General features: G+C 48.5%; 2 protein-coding genes and 1 non-coding gene across 7 annotated transcripts in view; 2 read left to right on the top strand and 1 right to left on the bottom strand.

The window, feature by feature from the left end:
• Positions 1 to 522: 522 nt before the first annotated feature.
• On the bottom strand, positions 523 to 1747 carry MRPL51 (mitochondrial ribosomal protein L51). 3 transcript variants are annotated; one of them, XM_050937053.1, is made up of 4 exons: positions 1729 to 1747; positions 1299 to 1391; positions 1070 to 1177; positions 523 to 849 (listed from the first exon to the last, which is right to left on the bottom strand). In XM_050937053.1, exons 2-4 carry the CDS (start codon positions 1381 to 1383, stop codon positions 653 to 655), a joined length of 390 nt encoding a protein of 129 aa, XP_050793010.1. In that variant the 5' UTR covers positions 1384 to 1391; positions 1729 to 1747; the 3' UTR covers positions 523 to 652. The 3 variants fall into 3 exon arrangements, with proteins under 3 accessions (XP_050793010.1, XP_050793009.1, XP_050793008.1); XM_050937052.1 differs by lacking the exon at positions 1729 to 1747 and adding an exon at positions 1685 to 1709; XM_050937051.1 differs by lacking the exon at positions 1729 to 1747 and adding an exon at positions 1516 to 1570.
• A 286-nt stretch (positions 1748 to 2033) lies between these two features.
• NCAPD2 (non-SMC condensin I complex subunit D2) overlaps positions 2034 to 22693 on the top strand; it is a 76061-nt gene continuing 55401 nt past the window's right edge. For 2 of the 3 annotated variants that reach the window (XR_007772185.1, XM_050937050.1), the window contains exons 1-16: positions 2034 to 2249; positions 6406 to 6481; positions 7929 to 7987; positions 8435 to 8616; positions 9133 to 9272; positions 10309 to 10436; positions 10524 to 10647; positions 10721 to 10868; positions 12469 to 12666; positions 12867 to 13001; positions 13566 to 13650; positions 14017 to 14194; positions 14504 to 14631; positions 14951 to 15151; positions 16500 to 16674; positions 21545 to 21629. Coding sequence is in view for 2 of the 3 variants with exons in the window: in XM_050937050.1 (XP_050793007.1) it covers positions 2117 to 2249; positions 6406 to 6481; positions 7929 to 7987; positions 8435 to 8616; positions 9133 to 9272; positions 10309 to 10436; positions 10524 to 10647; positions 10721 to 10868; positions 12469 to 12666; positions 12867 to 13001; positions 13566 to 13650; positions 14017 to 14194; positions 14504 to 14631; positions 14951 to 15151; positions 16500 to 16674; positions 21545 to 21629 (2175 nt within the window). In the remaining variant the exon portion in view is untranslated. The remainder of the gene's footprint in view (positions 2250 to 6405; positions 6482 to 7928; positions 7988 to 8434; positions 8617 to 9132; positions 9273 to 10308; positions 10437 to 10523; positions 10648 to 10720; positions 10869 to 12468; positions 12667 to 12866; positions 13002 to 13565; positions 13651 to 14016; positions 14195 to 14503; positions 14632 to 14950; positions 15152 to 16499; positions 16675 to 21544; positions 21630 to 22693) is intronic. The other variant, XM_050937049.1, reaches the window with a different exon arrangement.
• Positions 8051 to 8355, top strand: LOC127043388 (small nucleolar RNA U85). Its single transcript, XR_007772247.1, has one exon. It is a non-coding gene; the product is annotated as a small nucleolar RNA U85 (small nucleolar RNA).

The raw sequence follows: 22693 nt of genomic DNA, 5'->3' as shown, positions 1-22693 counted from the left end.
CATGAGTGGAGAAGGAGAATACAAAAGAGACTTGCAACTCTTTGGGAGAATTATAAAAAGAAATCAAGGTTGTCTGAGTGCTGATAATTGAAATAATTTAAGGTTTTGTGTCATTTCAATATTAAGATTGGTGTAACAAACTATGAAGCTGGAAACCAGATACTACAGGGAGGGATTGCAATAGAGCAATATGGGGAGCCAAACTAAGAGAAGCAGTAAGAAGATAAATTTAAGGGTGGTGGTGAAGAAATAATCAGCAAAGGTGTGCAAAGGGAGTCATAGAATATCAGGGTTGGAAGGGACCTCAGAAAGTCATCTAGTCCAACCCCCTGCTCAAAGCAGGGCCAATCCCCAGACAGATTTTTGCCCCAGTTCCCTAAATGGCCCCCTCAAGGATTGAATTCACAACCCTGGGTTTAGCAGATGAATGCTCAAACCACTGAGCTATCCCTCCCCCTGAGGGAGCTCAGGACTGGACAAGCAGGAGGGTCTGTACGTAGGATCAAAGGTAGAAGGTGGCTATAGAAGAGCAACTCCGTTTATTATGATTTTACAACACCCCCATATGTGCACAGCTCCAGGTGCTAAACCCGTTACACCCAGGATGCCATCGCTTCCAGGATGCACATGGCTAGTTCTCACAGGTCTGCTCCTAGCGGTGTTTTCCAGTGCGGTTGAAACGTCTGTACAGGAACTTGATCCTTTTGTTAAGGTTCTTGTAATCCTGATCAAACATTCGGTGACCTACAATTTGCTTCTTGCGGATGCATCTCTGTAGCTCATTTCCCCGCCAGCCTCGCAACCAGCTGGGCCCTGTGATCAAGTCCTTGGGGTGAACCTGGAAATCTCCTGAGGAGGAAGGGGTAAGTGGGAAACAGAGGCAGTAACAGGCAGGGTAGCAGAAAGGTTACCCCCAGGTCCCATCAACCTCAATTAATTCTGACACCATTAAAATTTTCCCCAGCCCCAGAGTAGGACTAACCTCTACTCTCCTGACTCCCCCCAATTTGGAGTTCCAGTTACTTTCCCTTCTTCCATGATATCCTCAGACCCACGGTTGGTTACTTACCTAGAATTCCTATATTGTCATAGACCCCAAATAAGGCTCGTTTCTCTGTCCAGCGATCAACCTCTTTAGGTTCAGGGGGCACCTTCACATGGATCCAGCTGGAGACCCCTTGAAAGGGAGAAGACAGCTGAAGAACGAGATTATCAGGGAAAGGGCCTGATCCTGCCGGTCGCCCGTGCCTGGCCGGGAGGGCACCACAAGGTCTGGGCGCGAACCCCGCCCCGCTCACCACAGTGGAGGCTCCTCGCGGTCCGGACCAGGGAGAGGCTACGGCCCAAGAGGCCCCATCTTGCCAGCTGCAGCGGAGTCCCCATTGTGCCCCCTGCAAAGACAGAGCAAAGGTCACCGGGGCAGCCCGGGCGGCAAGGGCAGCACGGCCGGACCTACGCTCCCCGCAGGAGCCACGGCGGCCCGACTGGACCGGAGACCTCAGCGGCAGCGCGCACCCCACCCGGACAGAGCCATCTTAACTGGCGGCGGCTTCCCAGAATGCACCGCTTCCCGCGCGGCCTGTCTTGGCGCGCCCCAGTGCCCCTGCTCCCGCCCACAGGTCCAGACCAAACCAACGGTGGCTGCTGCCCCGGACGCCCGCTCCCCCACAGGCTGACAATGAACCTGGGCTCCAGGGATTCAGCCCCACCCCAACCGGGGCCACGGACCGGCGCTTGGGCGGCCGGGAACTGAGAGGTGGAGGGAGCCCCTGGTGTCTGATTGGTTGTTGTGTTCCAGCCGCCCCCTGATTGGCGCTGGTAAGAAGGAGGCGGTTGTGATTCGAATACGGGAGGAGTTGGCGCCAACCCGGCCGTTCAGAGATGGCCGGGCTTGTACGTGGGTAATTGGACGGAGGTGAAGAGAGCGGTCTGGGCTGTGATTGGCTCCCTGGCGTTCCGCGGGCGCTGATAGGCTGAAGCTAGCGGTTGTAGCGTTTGCCTGCGCGGTGTGAGCGTTCCGAGGCGGACCGGCCGCGTTGGCTGGCCAGGCGCGCGGGCTGGTGGAGCCAGGCCGCTGCCGTTGCTCACGTCGTGTCTGTTCCCCGGCAGCCAGGAGATGCCGTCCTCGCCGCTCCGCTGGGAGTTCCACCTGCCCCTGGCCCCGGCCGACCTGCTCCGTAGCGGGGGCCCCGCGCAGTACGTGGTGCAGGAGGTGCTGGCCCCGGCCCAGGTTGCTGCGCAGCTGGCGGGTAAGAGGCGCGGCTCCCCCGCCCCCCGCGGTTACTAGCGGTGCCGCCTCGCGCGGTGTGATTGTGACTCTGGCAATTTTGCGGATGTTTTTCCCGATCTCGTGAAAACGGCTGTTCCCTTATTCAAAATGGGCGCCACTCCGCCCATGGCTGCTAATGGGGCTGAAGCCAGCAAAATGGGCGCCATCTCCCTACCGTCCCGCGGCGTCTGGGAGTCAGGCTGACCAATAAGCAGATATAAAGAGCCCATGGAAAGGTGGAAGTTCCCTTACTCTGTCTGGAGGGGGGCGGGGGTGTGTGTCAGTGGTAATGACACCAGTCCCATTAGGGTAGATGTGGCCCATTCCCAACAGTTGACAAGAAGGTGTGAATGTGAGAGGGAAAATGATTTTTTGTAGTGACCCAGTTATCCAGTGTTTATTCAGGCCGGATTTGATGGTGTCAAGTTTGCAAATTAATTCTAGTTCTGCAGTTTCTCTTTGAAGTTGTTTTGTTGAAGAATTGCCACTTTTAAGTCTCTTGTTGAGTGTCCAGAGAGATTGACGTGTTCTACTGGTTTTTATATGTTACCATTCTTGATGTCTGATTTGTGTCCATTTATTCTTTTGGATAGAGACTCTCGTTTGGCCAATGTACATGGCAGAGGGGTATTGCTGGCACATGATGGCATGTATAACATTGGTAGCTGTGCAGGTGAACTTGCTCCCTATGGTATGGATGATGTGGTTAGGTCCTATGATAGTGTCCCTTGAATAGCTATGCGGAGAGAGTTGGCAATGGGGTTTGCTGCTGGGATTGGTTCCTGTGTTAGTTTCTTGTTGTTGTTGCTGGTATTTGCTTCAGGTTGGGGGGCTGTTTGTAAGCGAGGACTGGCCTGGCTTGCAATGTCTGTGAGAGTGAGGGATCATCCTTCATGATGCGTTGGAGAGGTTTTAGTTGGGGGGTGTCTGTGGGGCTAGTGGTGTTCTGTTACTTTGTTGGGGCCTGTCCTGTAGTAGATGACTTTTGGGTACCCTTCTGGCTCTGTCATTCTGTTTCTTCACTTCCCCAGGTGGGTATTGATAGAGATCCTGTAGGTGTTATCTTAGGGCTTGGCTGTAGATGGACTAGATGACTTCCTGAGGTCCCTTCCAACCTTGATATTCTATCATCTACCAATGTGATATATGCCATCATGTGCCAGCAAATGCCCTCCGGATCATTATAAAAAATAATTTTCCCTCTGATAGCCACACCGTCTTGTCAACTGTTGAGAATGGGCCACATCCACCCTAATTGAATTGGTGTTATCACTGTCCCCACCCCACACACACCCTGGTAAGGCAACTCCCATCTTTTCATGTGCTGTATATTTATACTTGCTTACTGTATTTTTCACTCCATGCATCTGATGAAGTGAGTTATAGCTCACAAATGCATATGCCCAAATAAATTTGTTAGGCTCTATGGCAGGGGTCTCAAACACATGGCCTACCAAGCCCCCCCTCGCCCGCTCCTCTGCTCACCTCCAGGCCAGGGGTGAGCAAACTGATTCAGCTGTGGGATTGCCCCCAGTGGCACTGCAAGCCCCGCACCGCTCCGTTAAGCAGCTGGCAGCACAACCCTTCAGGCCGGAGGGGAGGAGGCAGTCTCACTTCAAGGTACCGCCCCTCCCCTGCAGCTCCCATTGGTGGGAACAGGGAACCGCGGCCAATGGGAGCTTCGTGGTAGGTACCTGGAGGAGCAGCAATGGAGCCCCGTGCCCACCCCTGCTCTTCCAGGGGCCATGGTTCCGGCCGCTTCCTGGAGTGGTGCGGGGCCAGGAGCCTGCCCTGTCCCCGATGCGCACTGCTGCCACCCCAGAGCTGCTCTTGGTAAGTGGCGCTGGGCTGGAACTTGCACCCTGTACCCTTCTTGCACCCCAACTCCCTGCCCTGAGCCCCCTCCTGCACCCAACTCCCTGCCCTGAACCCCTGCTGTACCCCCTGGTGACAGGGAAGGGGCAGCGTAGGATTGGGAAGAGGCAGGGCCTCATGGAAAGGGTGGAGTGGGGGCAGGGGCAGTGAGGATGGAGGTGTCAGTGATGTGGCCCTCGGGCCAATGCACTTATCTTCATGTGGCCCTTGTAATCATTTGAGTTTGAGACCTCTGCTCTAAGGTGCCAAAAGGACTACTCATTGTTTTCACTGTTTTTGAGTGAGTTGAAGCCAGCCCGCGAGCGATGTGGCTGCCAATGTGCGGTGCAGGAGCCAGAGATAGTGAGGGGCAGCAGAGGCTGAACGGTTGGTGGGGAGGGTGAGGGGGGCAAGTACTGGGGCAGAGGGTGGGTACTTGATTTCATGTAGAGATGCCAGTCTTGCTCTGAGACATCTAGAAATGTTTGTGAAAAAAATTAGGGAGCTTGTTTGGAGAGCTTTCCTCTTCCCCTCCCTGTTTATGAGAAGCAGAGAGTTGGGATGTCCCATCCCTGTTGTGCCCCTGACACCCACCCACAAATGGAGAAGGGGAGGATCAGACCTGGGAAAGCTACCCTCATACATCACCTAGGGTCCTTAATCAGTTTGGTCAGTCTCAGGCCTGTACCTCCTTCCAGGGATGATCCCCCCCCCCCCTTCTCCCTTTTATGTCACGTTCCCTTTCTCCTCCTCTGCCATCACTACCTCCTCAAGCTTTTCCTTCCCTATAGACTGCACAGTGAGGGTCCAAGAAGATAAGTTGCAGCACTTGTTAATGGTGTTTTGTCAAATCTGCAGTGAAAGTGTTCTTAAAATGAGCAACACGTGCTGGGTCATCATCCGAGACTGCTATAACATGAATTATATGGCAGAATGTGCGTAAAACAGACCAGGAGGCATACAGTTCTCCCCCAAGGAGTTCAGTCACAAATTTAATTGACACTTTCTTTAAACGAGCGTCATCAGCATGCAAGCATGTCCTCTGGAATGGTGGCCGAAGCATGAAGGGCATACGAATGTTTAGCATATTTGACATGTAAATACCTTGCAATGCCAGATACAGAAGTGCCATGTGAACACTTAATGTCACTTTCAGGTGACATTGTAAATAAGAAGTGGGCAGCATTATCTCCTGCAAATGTAAACAAACTTGTTTGTCTGAGCGATTGGCTGAACAAGAAGTAGGACTGAGTGGACTTGTAGGCTCTAAAGTTTTACACTTTCATTTCTGAGTGCAGTTATGTAACAAACAAAAAATCTACATTTATAAGTTGCACTTTCAGGATAAAGAGAGTGCACTACAGAACTTGTATGAGATGAATTGATTTTTTTACAGTGCAAATATTTGTAATAAAAATATAAAGTGGGCACTGTATATTTTGTGTTGTAACTGAAGTCAATACATTTGAAAATGTAGAAAAGCATCCAAAATATTTAATAAATTTCAATTAGGATTCTATTGTTTATCTGTGTGATTAAAACTGCGATTAATCATGATTAATTTTTTTTTTAGTTAATTGCGTGAGTTAACTGCAGTTAGTCAACAGCCCTAGTAAAGACATGTAAAAAATTGACAGGATTACTGAAAATTAGGGAGGATTGGCATGTGCTTCTTGGATGGTCCTGTAGTAGTGAAATAGGGTCCGGGAGCAGCAGAAATCAGTAGAGCGGGGAGTTGGGAAAATGTTGCTACTGGATCTGGGGTCCTGAGCCCTGCAGCAACACTTAACTTCTCCCAGTGCCTTGGGACTTCTCCTCTACTTGACATCCAAGCAGAAAAGAAGCCCCAGGGTGACCAGCGAGCCAGAGACTTGATGCTGTTGGACCCGGAGAAGGGGTGGCGGGGGAGAACACTTCAGGCAGCAAGGCAGGTGACAGGAGAAGTCCACACAGTAATAAGGGAACAATCATCCATTGTCTATCTTAGGGGTAAGGAGAAGATAAATGGAGTCTTCATCTGAGCAGCCAGAGAGGGGGTGTTCATTTTGTGTCCATTAAAGGCTGTCTTTTCATCCTGAAATTATCTCACACAGCCAAAAGAGTGGAGGGGAGTTAAAAAGTCACAAGGCTAAAAAAAAAAAGTTTGATAGCTTTTTGGTTTTTGTTTGTTTAAATCTCTTGATTTTTGTGGGGCCAATCTCATGGCTTTGGCACTTGATTCATGATTTTTGATCCCTTGCAGTTGGCAATATTGTGTTAATTGTGTCTCCCTGTCTCTTCAGAATTCCGGGGGGCGTTCCAAGTGCAGGGGCCACTAGCCATCCTGCAGCACTTCGACACCCTCTACAGTCTACTCCAGTGAGTATACCCCGCACTGCAGGAGTGGGAGGGAGTGGCTTGGTCATGGGCTTCAGGGGTGATGGTGATCAGTGGTAGTGGGCACTGCTGTTCTTGCTCCAGCGAGGCTTCAGGAGAACAGAGTCCTGGATGTATCTGCAGAGGTATCCAGATGGGGATAGGCCCTGGCTGGGTCCCTTTATAGATGCCTCCTCTTCCTGAGCGCAGTAGGGCCCGGTGCTGAGAGTGGCATGAATCCGTCCCCACCCTGCGGTGATCCCACTGGGATACTAGTTAGTGATGTGATAACATAAGCATTGACTGTTTAACTGGTTACTGCAGACGCTATCTCGGGAAGGAGAGGGCGTTAAGCTGTGGTGGAGCTGGAAACTGAGAGTTGCTGGAGGGAAGGGAATGTTACAGCTGGGCAGGAAACACAGATTTCCTATCTCACAAATATTTTAGGTAGGCCATTCTTCCCCCCTTCACCTCCCCATTCAACATCCGGACAGAACGGATACCTTTTGATATGGATGTATGCGTTAGAGCTGTTTTTATAAGTTTTATTACAGGATAAAAATTTGGTTTGTCTGGTTGTTAAATAGCGTTGGAGGGTGATTTATGTATGTGAATTCTATAATAAGCAATTTTTCACTCTCAGCCTTATGTCAGCTTATCTTGCAGTTTCCATAATTGGTAGTAGGAAAACATCTATTGATTTGTACTAATAGAGGTCTACAAAACTTTTGCTGGCATAGCAACGTCAATAAGGGGTGTATATAATGGTGTCCTAGTTTTTGGCCAAGTCTCGACAAGGCCTTAGTTACCATATTATAACTTCTTGCATTGCCTTTGTCTTTTTTGTAACTTTTTGTGTTTAGTACAGTATCAGACTCTCTCACTAATTCAAATAATTTGCATTTCCAGACCATAGCTAAGTATTTGGTACTCAAAAGTGAAGTGGTATTTGCTAATTAATAAGCTTCAGTAATAAATTCTGATTGCTCACCTAGATCCACTCTGTTTACGTTTTGTTTTTAACATTTTAAAATGTTCTTCTATGAAATCTTTGTGTAGAGGCCTGTCTTGGAGGTGCTGATGCACTATACTAAGTTTCACTCTTAATGTAGGTGCTCAGTCTGTTACCTGAGGAGGAATATAGTGTATCCTCCCAAAACTCTAGCACATGCATTTGGAGTACAGAATTTTCTGAGAAGTTACAGGTAAACCCATCAATGAGTTAGATTAGTTCTTTTATCTTCAAATTCTCCAGGGAAACTCTCTGCAGAACGTATTTGAACCGTCTCATAAATTGATCCCTCTAGTCACAAATGTGGGCAGGTTGGGAGAGGACTAGGTTTAGAAGACAAGTCTAGAGTTGCTCCTGAAGACTCTTGTGTGACAGCCTTGAACTAGGCCTAGTGCCAATGGTCATCCTGTATTTTATCATCTGTTGTCTGCCTCACAGCCACTTCCGGTCCATAAATGCTGCAGTCAAGGAGGATGCCCTTGAGCTGATGGTGAAAGGTAGGTGTGAGGATCCTTCTCCCCTTGTGGAGGGGATAGTGCGATATTTGCTTCCTCCCTGCAGCTTTATGATGATATAAAGGCAAATGTGACCCCATTGGCTGGGCTGCACCCTCACTCATCCCTGATACAGGTCTGTAATCTTGGCAGGCAATGCAGAGTTGTGTGTGTTTGCTGTAAGGGCAGACCGACAGGAAGTCCCATTTCATTCCTGGCTGGCTATATCCCAGCCCCTAGCAAGTGGTCCTAGGAGCTGGGCAGGGGATGGGGACAGGGTGAACTTAGCATCTCTGGGTCCTGGGTCACAGGGTGTAGCCCAAATTATGGCTGGTGAGGCATGAGCACAGTTCTTTGGTAATCTGATGGCTGCTGTGAGTTTGTTACAAGGGAAGTGGGTGCTTTGGTGTGTATGGGTAGTGATGCCTATGCCTTCTCACCTCCTTGCAGTGGTGTCCCGTCACTCCAGTGACCTCTCCTCCATCTTGGATAATCTTGACCTGAACCCTTCAGACCGCACCACTCACCTCAATGCTCTTAAAATGAACTGCTATGTACTGATACATCTAGTAGAGGCCTTTGAAATAGACTCCTGCAAGAGTGGCTTGGCAGGGCTAGATCCCAGTGGGAAGGTATGTATGTGAGCGTGGGGGTGGATTATGCATCTCCATTTTCATAAAAGCTTTGCAACTTTGTTCTTACACATTGATGTCCCCTCAGGTGACTGTAACATCAGTTCAGTACCATAGTTGGAATTTCCCATATGGATACTGGGCAGGCCAAAATGACATGAGGAAAGCCAGGCTGTGGTACATGCACCTCTAAGAAATGCTTGTGGGCAGCAGCTTCAGGAGACAGGACATATCACAGCATGTAGTGCTCCACTGATCTCTAAATGCTCAGACTGTTCTCTGTGCTGCCTCCCACTTCTGTGTCTGCCTTTGTTGCAGTTCCAGTATACCAGCATTTCCTCCCAAGCACATACCTCTTCCCCTCCATGTATTAGAGGGAAGCAACTGCTTCCATTTGGTGTAGCCCTTTGGCTCCCGGCGGGTTTGGGACAAGGGTTTCATTACTGTAAAGCTTGAGTGTCGCCCCCAGCTTTAAAAGGATTTGCTGCCTGATGTGAATACCCATAATCTCCTCAGAGCAAGAAGAACCGCACCACGGGCTCAGGCTTCTGCTGGGAGGAAGAGAGGCAGCCACTCATACATCTGCTGACACAGCTGCTGCAACTGAACCTCCGTCGACTGTGGTGTGGTTTGGTGATGGAGGAGGAGTTCATCAGGTAAAGGTTCAAGAGAATGCTGGGGAGAGGAAGACGATGGAATGGCTGCAGGGTGTGAGCTGTATGTGGGAGATTTTTGGAAGGGCTGACTTGTAAGAGGATAGATGGCTAGGTAAATCAGTTTGTTGCACCTCATTCAAAGGCAATCTATAGGATGTGAACCTTTAGGGGAGTAAAGAGTTTGAAAAGAAATTTGGGAGAACAGGCTAAGACTGAACCAAGGAAAAAGTTTGGGAACCAGTGCTGGACGGGAGGGGTAGCTCTGTGGTTTGAGCATTGGCCTGCTAAACCCAGGATTGTGAGTTCAGTCCTTGAGGGGGTCATCTAGGGATCTGGGGCAAAAAAAAAAAGGTTGGGGATTGGTCCTGCTTTGAGCAGGGGGTTGGACTAGATGACCTCCGGAGGTCCCTTCCAACCCTGATATTCTATGATTCTGAGGGATCTATGAGCATGGACACCTCACTGCTAAGGCCCTGAGGAAAAAAATCTTTTTTTTTTTTTTTTTCCCCACCCTTTTCATACTGCTGTGGTGTCCCATCTCCCCTCCCCTCTCTTCCCCCCCGCCCCCCCCACATGAGAGAGGTGTTCTCAGTGCCACCCCCTTTCCCTGCTGGCTAGACAAGAAGCAGCAATGATGGCCTAGGGTAGGAGTGAATTGGGCTGGGTGGGCTGAGCCAGACCACCTGGTGCCATGTGTTGAGATTCCTCTGCTTCCCAGAATGGAATTGGCCCATTAGTTCATGAACAGCTGCAGCCTCAGTGGGAAGGTAGAAGTGTCTCCCTGCTGTTGGGAAAAATCATGGCATTGGGCTAATTTCATGGGTTTTTTGTTTTGGTTGGGTTTTTTTTAATGCAGTCCATGAAATTCTTTACACAGGGCCTTAGTCATTGCTTAGGACACTGGGAAGTTGGAGCCAAGGTAACAGTGAGGAGGTGGAAACTTTTTTAAAGGCTCCACCAGTTCAGATCTCTTAGGGGGGTAGGGGGAGTGTCAGATTGCAGTGTCAGGTCTCATCACTCCCTATTTTCCTCTCAGCCTAGTGACTGGCAGCTGTTACCGCATTTTGGAGAAGCCCAGCATCAGCCACCAGAAGCATCGGGCCATGCGGGAGGCAGTAATGCATCTGCTTGCTGTGGCTCTGACTCACTATGACCACATGCTCAGTGAGTCTGTCACCTACCCTCCCTGATGTGGGATTCCCTTGTATATCACCTGACCCCTTTCCCCCTCCCCCTTCTGTGGTTTGGCAGGTGCAACTCTGAAGATCACACAGATGCTGCAGCACTTTGAACATGTAGCCCCAGTGTTTGCGAGGGCTGTGAGCCTGTGGGCCACGGAGTATGGCATGAAGAGCATGGTGGGAGAGCTGCTGAGGTGAGAAACTCACCAAGCCCCTGCTCTATCCATCCCTGGCAACCTTGGGCACTGACTCTTTTTCTTTATGCAGGGAGATTGGCCAGAAATGTCCACAGGATCTGACTCGGGATGCTTCCGGAGTGAAGGGTTATGCTGCTTTTCTCTCAGAACTGGCTGAACAAATCCCAGCGATTGTGCTGTCAAACATGAGTGTCCTCCTGCATCACTTGGATGAAGAGGTACTGCTTGGGAAGGGGCAAAGCACAACATATCCCGGGAAAGGAATGTGTACCATAGTGGTGTCCAGTCTTTTGGCCTGAAGATTGAGTGAGTGTATATCACAAAGATCAAGGAGTTGCAATCAATATTCTGAGGCAGATTCTCTGCCTTGCTCCATATCCTACATGCTCCGGTGATGCAAACGGAGCAGGAACCACTGCAGAAAGTACCATGCTGAGAATTCCCCCAGCATAGGTAATATCCAACAGCAGAAAATTGGGGTGGGGGAGAGAACTGGCTCTTGGTTCCCTGCTTTGTGCTTCCCCCCCCCACCCCCACCCCTCCTTCTCCTGGATGCCTATGTGGAGAGAAATACCAATCCTTTGCTAGGCTAAGGCAGAGCCAGCTAATCTATGTGGCTCCCCCTGGGGCTCCCACAGCCAATAGCAGGGATGGCATGGGTATTTGCCAGAGGTGGTTTTTACCAGGTAAAATCATGGCTTGTACCAGTTTAAGGCATTTTCTATTTTAAAAACTTTCATTAGCATGTCACATTCCACTTAGGTTAGTTACATATTCAAGTTACGGTTACATATGGCAATAGATTTGTAGATTATTTAGGTTTGTACAAATAAAAAGTAAAACTTCAGTGGGCATAATACTCATATGTAATTTATAATAGCGAACATCAGAATGTCTATACTTTCCAGTTCAGTATTTTCTAAACAAAGTTATACGTGTTATGACTCATTTCGGTTTTTCAATATTATATTAACAAACGTTGAAAACATTTGATGTGGAATTGACAGTGATGCAGGGTTGAAACATTAAGGAATCAGAAGCATGCAAAATTGCAGACTACCACCCAAGTCCATTTGGCCTTACAGCATTCTGTAGCAGAAGACCAACTTTGATGCAGTGGATTTGACGGAGCCTATTCCTCAGGGGGGCTTTTTGTATTTTTTTTCGAATGGATATATTCAAAGTTTGAAAAGATTTTGTTTTGTACCTGCTGGAAGGGGATGCAATTATTTTTCCTAATTTAACCCAGGTTTAAGATGGTATTTACAGCATCCTGTCCTAAACTAGTTTTTCCCGGGAAATTGCCAACCCTGGCCAATAGAGCAGCCAGAACTTCTGTCTTTCCTCATCATGATGCAGCATTTGGCCAATAGGGGAGCTGCTGAGAAAATGCATTGGGAAAAGAACAGTAGCTATTTTGGGACTGTGGGGGAAGTGGTGCTTCCCATAATAAGGAACCTGATTTGCTTCTGTTTAAGCTGCAGGGTGTGGCTTACCTTCAGCTCATAACCAAATACAAAGTTTCTTAAGTCATTCTCAAAGTCCACAAATGAAACTCATTCCATGGATAGGGTGCTGCAGACTTAGGTGCATAGGAGGGCTGGGAGACACAGCCTCCTGGCTCAGCTACACTTGCTTGTTGTCACACAGGAATTCTGTGATGGAGCAGGGAATTAAATTTGGGTTTCCCAAATCAGGTTAGGTGCTATAAGCACTGGACCATCCTTGCTGTCTTAGCATGAGTCCTAGTTGGATGGGGTCTACAGGAATATGCCCTGCCTTCGCTCCCAGTATAATGAAGTCATTTTCTCTCTTCAGAGCTATGTGATGAGAAATGCCATCCTGACAGCCATGGCAGAGATGTTGCTGCAGGTCCTGAGTGGAGATCAGCTAGAGGAAGCTGCAAGGGGTACTCGGGACCAGTTCCTGGATACACTGCAGGCCCATTTATGTGATGTCAGTGGGTTTGTGCGCAGCCGTGTGCTGCAGCTCTTCACCCGGATTGTCCAGAGGAAGGTGAATCTCTGTGTGAGGAGATTTGGGGGGTTGGTTTCGAACTGCTCTCCTGTGAACGGAGGAGTGAGGGAGAACATCAGGTGTCTTGCTGGGCTCTGAGGAAACTTGGCTGCAGACCCTTCCCAGAGTGAGGAATGAAAGATTGCATCTAATTTCTCCAGGGCTTCTGGGTAACCTCTTCAATCTGCTTTTTGCTGCAGGCCCTGCCCTTGGCTCGGTTCCAGGTTGTGGTGTCTCTAGCTGTGGGCCGTCTCCAAGACAAATCAGTAACAGTGGTTAAGAATGCCATCCAGCTGCTGGCTGCATTTCTCTCAAACAACCCCTTCTCCTGCAAGGTAACCCTTTGTACTATGCTGGAATTTCTGTGCCTCCCCTGGGGCAGGAGCCCCCAGGGAGAGAGTGGTCACCAGTCTTTGGTTGTGGCTCAGGTTGGAGGCTTCCTTGCGTTTTCTCATATCCAGGTGCCCTAATATCTAGGTTTTCCATCCCCTTGTGCAGCTTGCATGTATGCAGGGGCATGGTGTATGCCTCTTAACTCTGCTGAAAACCTGCCCCAGTTTGATTTGAGTCTGCCGTGGGGACTCTTCTTTGAGATCTTGGTTCAGACTTTGGGATCTTGCTTCACTGCATCCCTAAATCATTGTGCAACAGCATGATATCCTTCACTTAGACTTCATCCCAAACTGTTTAGCTTCACAGACAGGCAACCTACTGCAGCCTCCGTTCTGGGAAGTGGACTAGAACCAGGTACTCCAGCTTCCAAAAGCAGGTGTCTTCTACAGGCCTGAGGTACTTAAAGTGGGAGCTGAAAGCAGGCTGTGGGGAAGGAAGAAGGATCCTAAGAATTAAGAAAATGGAGACTAGAGTGAAACATTCCCATTCTCCCCTCACATCCCCAGCTAAGCTGCACTGATTTGGCTGAGCCACTCAAGAAAGAGATTCAGAAGCTGCAAGAAATGAGGGACAAACATACAGCAACAACTGGTAATCTTTTTTTTTTTTTTTTTTTTTTTTTTTTTTGTCCCCCCACCCCCCATCCTAGGGGATATACTGTGCCCTCTCAGCAGGAGTTCCTGTGCACTTCTCATTCTACCTCCTGTCTTGCTCATATTCAACCTGTGTTGGCCTTGCCCCAATCTCATACCCATTTGAGATTCTGTGGCCTTAGATCATGGCCTAAAGCATTAGAAGCTTTCCATAGGGAGAGGGAGGATTAGGAGGGGTAAGCAAAGGGTGCAAGAGAGGAGCATACAGGACCTTAACCTCATCTCAGTCTAAGCTGTTTCTCTCACTTTAGGATAATGGGTCTAGATATCTGTATCATTCCCTTCCTCTGCCTTCTTTTCATAGCGGCACTAATTACCCCAGAGGAGGAGTGGGAGGCCATGCAGCCAGAGCTTAGGGCCACTATACATCAGCTCCTTCACCCATTGCAAGGAGAAGAGGAGGAAGAGACACTAGAGGTTGAGGAGACTGCACTGAATACGGCTGAGCGCATCATCCAGTTGCTGAGGAAGCTAAATTACAAGTGAGTGGGAGACCCTCCAATGGGCCACAGTTGAGCGGATGGGGTCTTCAATCTGGGGAAGAGGGTTACCCTAGGAACTTCCATAAGTAATCCTATTGTCAGGTGAGGTCTGAGCCCTGGGAAGGGTAACACCATATGAGAGATTGAAGACTTGTGTGGAAAGAGCTTTGCTGTATACAGTAGGCTGGAGGTACTGGCAGGAGCTACTGTCCCACAGGTCCAAGGATAAAGCTGAGTGATGGATTTCTTCACTGACATACTCTTCCCTACCCAGTGGATGATTTCTTCTTTTGCATCATCTCTGTCCAGGCATGCTATCCATCTAACAGAGATGGCTGTGCGCCACTTCCATGGGATGGAGCCCTTCACCAGCAGTTCGGGGTTGGAAGGTGACAAGGAAACCATGATCCTGGGCATTCTGAGGACACTCTACACAGGTAGCTTTTCTGAGCCTGCTAGTTCCTTGTCCTGGGGCTATATTGATACCAATACTGTAGAGGTGAAGCACTTTATATCCCTTTTATTCAACCCTGTCTCTGCTTGTTTTGTGCCAGACCATAGTAGTGAGACTTCACTGACAGTATAGTGAGAATCCAGCTCTAGGTCTGAATCTCCCTTTTTGACTGCTTGGCTAAGCTGCTGTTGTTCAGAGAGGGGCTCTTGGTTTAGGTCACCAGAAGTGAAGGGATATTGATCAAAGAGCAGTTTCTTCTGGCCTCTAGCATTTGTTTATGGATTATTATTCTTGCTGTGTAGGTTCCAACCTGGAAAACAATATCCAACAACCTTTGCATAGCAGTGGGGATGAAGACCATGTAATAGAGGAGCAGCCACCATCTGAGCTGGTTAAGCAGGAGATGCTGGTGCAGTATCTGCAAGATGCCCACAGCTTCTCCATGAAAATCACTGAAGCCTTGAGCATGGTCAGCAGGATGATGTATGAAAGCTCTGTCTCTGGTAGGTTGGGTAGACACAGATCATCCTACACATTAAGATTTCCAGGTCCTAAGCTTGGTGTACGAGAAATCTTTATTTTGGATATGTGGGAGAGGCTGGGACTGGAGTAGCCTGGACAGGTGCCTTGGGGGCTTGCCTACATGGCTTACATTGGCCTCACAGTACCAGTCAAAAGGGTTATCTTGGGGAAAGTGCAGTCTTGTGGGGAGAAGGGCTTCCGCTGGTATCTAAAAGCCTCAGCAAGCTTTTTAGGTAAATGTAGAAAATTCAGCCTGAAGGCTGAAAATATTTCAAAATGTCAGGTGGCCACAATCAATTCTTAGGGGCAGATTCTCTGCCCTGTTCTCCTTTTCTGCTTGGGTGATGTTCAAGTAGTGGACACCCCCTGCAGCTCTCTTGTTGGGTGTTTCCCTGCTCTAGACAAAGAGCCAGCATATCTGTCTTCCATGTTGCCATGCTGAACAGTTCCCAGATGTGCAGAAGAGCAAGGAGGAGAGTGGCTGGAAGTGCATGCTATGCTGCGGCTAATCACAGTTGGTGTATGGCCCCTGGGAGCAATAGCCAGCTGGTTCATGTTGGAACAGACCTCAGGCTGTGCTAAACCTGAGTAAGAGGTGGGGAGGAGAATCAGAAAGCTGTAAATACTTACTTATTTCTTTCTTTCTCCTCCCTCCCTTAAATCATCCTCTTCTCCCTCTTCCCCTTCTGCGCCCCTTCCCCCTCCGGCCATCCTTTTTCTTCTGGTTTGCTGGGCAGCAGCAGGGGGGCCACAGGAAGCATCTTTGCTCTCTGATGGAGCCAGTCAAGCTCTTATTGTACTCTGCCTGGGGCTCCTATAGGCTGGTAGAAAAAGAGGCTATGGAACAACTGGATCAGTTATACTATTTTCTTGTACAACAGTGTGTGTCTGGCAGGCATGCTGCTCAGTAGCTGCAGTAGGGAAGAAATAGTAGCTGCTTGAAATCACTTGCTATGGGGGGGGATAATCTGTTTCAAAATGCTTCTGTTCAAAAATTGCAAGCCATGGCTCTGGAAACATGTTCTCAATTCATAATCAAATGCAGGGTGTTTGGTTCTGTTTTTTTGGGAGGGTGTATGTGTCATCTTTTTGGGACACTGGACACTGCTGAAAGTGCTGTAGCAGCCACGTCTCTGCTCCACAGGGGAAGAGGGGTGTGTGTGTGTGTGTGTGTGTGTGTGTGTGTGTATGGAGAGAGCTTTTTTGTATGTGGGTTATGGGTGTGCTGGAAGAACAATGGGTACATAATTTATTTCTGAATGATGTCTCTGGCCGGGACTGCATAAAGCTGAACTGACATCTCTCTCTCTCTCTCTCTCCTCTCCCCAGTGGTGCAGGAGGCCATTGAGTTCTTTGTGACAGTCTCGCAGTTTGGTGTCCCCCAGGCACTGCAGGGAGTCCAAAGGATGCTTCCTCTTATATGGTCTAAGGAGCCAGGTATTAGAGAAACAGTGCTAAGCGCCTACAGGAGGCTCTACCTAAGCCCCAGTGGGGACTCGGAAAGGTATGGAACCCCCAAATCAGAGGCTATATCTCCCAGGAGGTGCTGTTGAAAGTGGAGTATGAACAGTGGTCAAACTTCATACTGAGCTGAAATGCTAGTGGGCGCTGAGCTGCGGGGGGGGGGGGGGGGGGGGGGGGGGGGGGGCTGTGTGAGTGAAGTTCTGGGGTGCAATCCAGACCACTGAGGGGTTGTCATTGCCTGCCCTCCATCTTTGAGTGCCTTGCAATGCTTTGCTGTTGTAGCTGTCAAGCTGAGCCACTCACAAACAACTTGCCAACATGCAGGTTGCACCCTGCGTGTCTGCGTATAGCTGCAGCCCTGGACCAGCAGCCAGTCGGCAACACTCCAGTCACGCTCTGGCTTCCACCAACATTGGTTACTACTTGCTAGCTGTCCCCAACCCATTCCCAGTCCTGAAAACATGTGTTCTGCATGGTCCAGCCCTCCCCTGTGCAGTTCAGATATTAAAGGTCCGTTGTCCCTATAAAGGTTTGCTACTTTAACTGGAGTTATGAAACACTGGATTGATTTAGATTGAAGAAGATAGGATTTTAAGTAGAGCTGTCAAGCAATTTAAAAAATTGATTGCACAATTAATTGCACTGTTAAACAATAATAGAATACTATTTATTTTTGGATGTTTTATTCTACATTTTCAAATGTATTGATTTCAATTACAACTAGGGCTGTCGATCACAGTTACGCAATTAACTCAAAATTAATCGTGATTAATTTTTTTAATCACAGTTTTAATCCCCCTGTTAAACAATAGAATACCAATTGAAATGTATTAAATATTTTGGATGTTTTTTACATTTTCATATATTGTATGTTTTTTTAATTTAAATCAAAGTGTATATTTTTATTACAAATATTTGCACTGTAAAAATGATAGTATTTTTCAATTCACCTCATACAAGTACTGTAGTGCAGTCTTTGTGTGACAGTGCAACTTAAAAGTAGGTGGGTTTTTTGCAGTTTTTTACACATACAACTGTACTCAAAAATAAAAGCCATGTAAAACTATAGAGCCTACAAGTCCACTCAGTCCTACTTCTTGTTCAGCCAATTCTGAACAAGATAATGCTACCCGCTTCTTGTTTACAATATCACCTGAAAGTGAGAACAGGCATTCTCATGGTTCTCTTGTAGCCAGCGTCACAGATATTTACGTACACTGAAGATTCATATGTCCCTTCATGCTTCAACCACCATTCCAGGGTACATGTGTCCATGCTGATGGGTTCTGCTGGATAACAATCCAAAGCAGTGCAGACCGATACACGTTCATTTTCATGATCTGAGTTAGATGTCACTAGCAGAAGGTTGGGTGGTTTTCTTTTTTTTTTTTTTTTTTTTCCCCCTTTGGTAGTTCAGGTTCTGTAGTTTCTGGATCGAAGTGTTGCTCTTTTAAGACTTCTGAAAGCATGCTCCACACCTTGGTCCCTGTCAGATTTTGGAAGGCACTTCAGATTCGTAAACCTTGGGTCAGGTGCTGTATCTGTCTTTAGAAATCTCACATTGGTACCTTCTTTGCATTTTGTGAAAGTGTTATTAAAATGAACAATGTGTGCTGGGCCATCATCTGAGGCTACTGTAACATGAAATACAGTAATTTCTCCCTTAACATTGTAGTTATGTTCCTGAAAAATGCTACTTAAAGTGAAGCAATGTTAAGCTAATCCAGGAGGTTAGGATGATTGTGAAGTGTGGCTGAGGTGGTGGAGTCAAGGGTGGGATATTTCCCAGGGAATGCCTTACTGCTAAATGATGAACTAGCACTTGGCTGACCCCTCAGGGTTAACACGTTGTTATGCAGCCTCACACTCTACAAGGCAGTACAAATGAATGGAGGAGATACAGCATGACAGAGAGAGACAGAGTCACACACCATGTGTGTGAGAAAGGGGCAATGCCCCTTTAAGTATGCTGACCACACTCTGAGTACACTGCCTTTGTAAGTAGATCAGCAAGTTGAGACACCAGCTGCTTCCAGCAAGCCTCCTCAGTCCTGAGCCCTGTTGTGTGTCTCTTTTTTCCTCCTCCCTCTCCCTTCCCCCTTACTTCTGTGGAGATGGGGTAAAGGAGCTGGGGAAGAGGACATGCTGACATTAGCACCCCCTCCTTCCCCACTCCTCAGAGCAAGCAGGAGGCAAGATCAGCACAGGGCAATGGGGGGAGGGACAGCTGAACTGCCCAGCAATTGATAGCCTGTTGGGTGGCTGCTGCACTGGAAACTTGGGCGAGGGAGGGGCTACTAGTCCATCCTGATTCCAAGCCCCTACCAGGTAGCTCCAACGGGCTGTTGTTTCTGCAAGCAGTGGACAAAGCAGGAGGCTGCCAAACAGAGTTATAAGGGAGCATTGCACAACTTTAAACAAGCATGTTCTCTAATTGATCAGCAATGAAACAATGTTAACCAGGGTGAAGTTAAGTGAGAAGTTACTGTATATGGCAGAATGCAGGTAAAACAGAGCAGGGGACATACAGTTCTCCCCAAGGAGTTCAGTTACAAATTTTTATTTATTTATTTATTTATTTATTTATTTATTTAAAGGAGCCTCGTCCTCTGGAATGGTGGCCAAAGCATGAATGGGCATAGGAATGTTTAGCATATCTGGCACATAAATACCTTGCAATGCCAGCTACAACAGTACCATGCGAATGCCTGTATTCACTTTCAAGTGACATTGTAAATAAGAAGCAATCAGCAGTATCTCCCATAAATGTAAAGAAACTTGTTTTTGTCTTAGTGATTTGGCTGAACAAGAACTAGGAGTGAGTGGACTTGTAGGCTTTTAAAGTTTAAACACTGTTTTGTTTGAGTGCAGTTACGTTTTTTAAAAAAAACTACATTTGTAAGTTGCACTTTCATGACCGAGATTGACCTATAGTACTTGTATGAGGAGAATTGAAAAAATACTATTTGTTTACCATGCAAATATTTGTAATAATATACACTTTGATTTCAGTTAATACAATATATATGAAAATGTAGAAAAACATCCAAAATATTTAATAAATCTCAATCGGTATTCTATTTAACAGTGCGATTTTAAAACTGTGATTAATTGTCAGCCCTAACTTTTTAAGTAAATTCAGGTATGAGGTAATCCAAGTCAGAAATGGTTACAAAAGAAATAAAGATGAAAATACTTTCTAGTAGTTTTAAAACTTAACAAGCTAGGCATGGTTCAAGGTAATTTCCTTACCATATGTTCCTAGCAACATGGGTGACCAAATTCTCAGGCCAGGATTCTCTGTCTCTCCTCCCCCCCACCCCCCAAGTCATGGGTTGCTTTCTTTATCTTCTTAGGTGAGAAAAAGAGCTTGGAGTTTTCTGCCCTTTTTTTGTATAGTCCAGTTAACGTTTGAGGTGGGCTCTTCTGAGGGTTACCTCTCAAAACAAAGTTGATTCGAAGAAGGCAACATGGAGTCTGGTAGTGAAGGAAGCTCCATGTTTTTTCTTCTCACTTATGTTCGCTGAAATGCATATTTGCTTTGTCTCTTGCTGTTTCTTCTCTCGCAAGGAGCCTGTTATGACTTGTTTGTAAATTCAGGTTAATGCACACTTCTTTGTTCAGAATATAGCTGTGTGGTTTTGACCATCATTCATGACTTTACAAATAATATTACTACATACATTTCACCATGGTGTTATTGAACAGAGTTTTATTCTTCAAATGCTTCACAAGGCATACTTTCTACAAAGATTATTACAGTAGTGTGTAGGCTGTGAATGCAATGGTACTTTTGGTCAGCGAGTCATAAGTAGAGCCCTGCAAATCCGCAGGTATCTGCGGACCATTTCTGCAGATAGAAGTGTGGATGCAGATACAATTTTTGTATTTGTGTAGGGCTCTGACTGTAAGAGCTGGGCAGGCAGCTGTGAGGAACTGTGGCACGGACTTTCCACCTGCCCCAGTCAGGGATGTGGGAGCAGGGGCAGGAGCTCGGGGGCTGCTCGGGTCCCGCACCCAGGGCAGGTGGAGGGTCCACCGCAGCTCCTCAGAGCTGTCTGTCTAGCTCTTACCGTGGCTGGGCTGTGGCTCTGAGCTACCCCCTCTTCCCAACCAGAGATGGGTCAGGGACAGACATGCTGCCAGCTGTGGGGAGCATGGATCCTTCCACCTGCCCTGATCAAGGACCTGTGGGGCAGGGGCTCCCCCTGACCCGGCTCCGGCTGGGGAGGATGGTGCCTCGGAGCCACAGCCTGGCCACAGTAAGAGGCAGGCAGTTGTGGGGAGCCATGGTGGACCCTCCACCCGCCCGGGGCCGGGGGCCTGAGCAGCCCCTAGGCAGCTCCACTGGGAGGAAGGGGGAGAAAGAGACAGACAGACGGGCCAGTGTAGAGCCCAGCTGGGGAGCTGTGGCAGACTCTCCACCTGCCTGGTAGGGTCGGGGGGTACTCAGAGCAGCCCCAGCCATGTCCCTGCCTGGCCGAGGGCAGGTGGAAGGTCTGCAACTCTGGGCGGGCTCCCCACAGCTGCCCGTGTAATTCTGTCCGTAAAGATGCTTTTCCTTCTGAGTCCTTACCTACACTTGTGCAGTTCTAGGATGCACTGTGCTGCTGGATCTCTTTCCATTCAATGGGACCTAAGACAGATGGTTTTGCCCCATCCTCATGAGATCACTGCAAGTTCCATAATGCTTTTTCTGAACCTTGCTGCTGTGTTTATATTTTTCTGTTCTGAGAGTGGCTTTCATGTGAGCATCTCTTGGTTCCCTATTCCCAGATGTTTATGCATCCTGCTGGGAGAAGGGGGCGCATGCACACTACACTTCAGGGACTGGATTGCTGTGTGTGGGATTTGGATCATGGAGGTAGTTGCATGTAAATTGCCTTTTTGTTTGCTTATCTCCTGTACAGGGCCAGGGCGGAGAGTCTGGTGCGGTCTCTTTCCCTCCTCATGGTAGATGCATCACTAGGGACCATTCAGTGCTTAGGGGAAATAGTAAGTACTAGTCCCACCCTGCTTCAGATTCTGTCCAGGATTTTGAGCCTTTGTCCTGCTCGCTGTGAAGGGTTTGACTTGCTGCTGGTGCCTCCTTGTGGCTGGGCTTTGAATAGCAGTTTTCTTCCCTCTGGGTGTATCCTGCCAAAGCAGAGGTGGGCAAACTATGGCCCATGGGCCACATCCGGCCCATAGGACTCTCCTCCTCAGCCCCTGAGCTCCTGCCTTGGGAGGCTGGCCCCTTCCCCCAGCCTCAGCTCACTCGCACTGGCACAATGCTCTGGGCAGTGGGCTGCAAGCTCCTGGGGCAGCGCAGCTACAGAGCCGAGGCCTGACCCGGTGCTCTGTGCTGCGCTGGCTCCAGCCAGACAGTGTGGCTGTAGTGCTGCCAGCCACCAGTGCTCCAGGCAGCACAGTCAGGGAGCAGAGGGGGTTGGAGAGAGAAGACAGGGGAGTTTGGGGTGGTGGTTGGGGGCAGGGGTGTGGCTAGGGGTCGGGGCAGTCAGAGGGCAGGGAATGGGGTTTGAATGGTGGCAGGGGTCCAGGGGGGTGATTGGATGGGGTGGTGGGGAACAGTCAGGCAGGGGTTCCAGGTGTGGTCAGGGGACAGGGAATGAGGGGGTTGGATGGGGCAGGAGTCTCAGAGAGGCTGTCGGGGGTGAGAAGCAGGAGGGGTTGGATAGGGAGTGGGGCTGGGCTATGCCACATCTGGCTGTTTTGGGAGGCACAGCCTCCCCTAACTGGTCCTCTGTACAATTTTGGAAACCCGATGTGGCCCTCAGGCCAGAAAGTTTGTCTGCCCCTGTACCAAAGGCTGCTCTGCTTCTGTGGTGACCGTGGCCTCTGGACAGGCTGCTTTAAGGTCTCTCTTCTTCCTGAATAGTCCATGAACAAAAAGTAAGTGGAATTAACTCAAATAAACTGCGCTAATAAGAAATAGACAGACAGGAATAATTCCCTCTTAGTGTGCGTCAGAATCTGTCTCTCCCTTCCCTCAGGGAAGGGCCTTTAGGCACTGGTCATTTGGGAAGCTCCCTTGTTCTTCAGTGTGGGGTTTGTATACC

This window comes from Gopherus flavomarginatus, chromosome 1 (genome assembly GCF_025201925.1).
Source record: "Gopherus flavomarginatus isolate rGopFla2 chromosome 1, rGopFla2.mat.asm, whole genome shotgun sequence".
Taxonomy (NCBI): Eukaryota; Metazoa; Chordata; order Testudines; family Testudinidae; genus Gopherus; species Gopherus flavomarginatus.
Note: the sequence above shows the minus strand (reverse complement) of the source record. Positions and strands in the feature narration are given on the sequence as shown.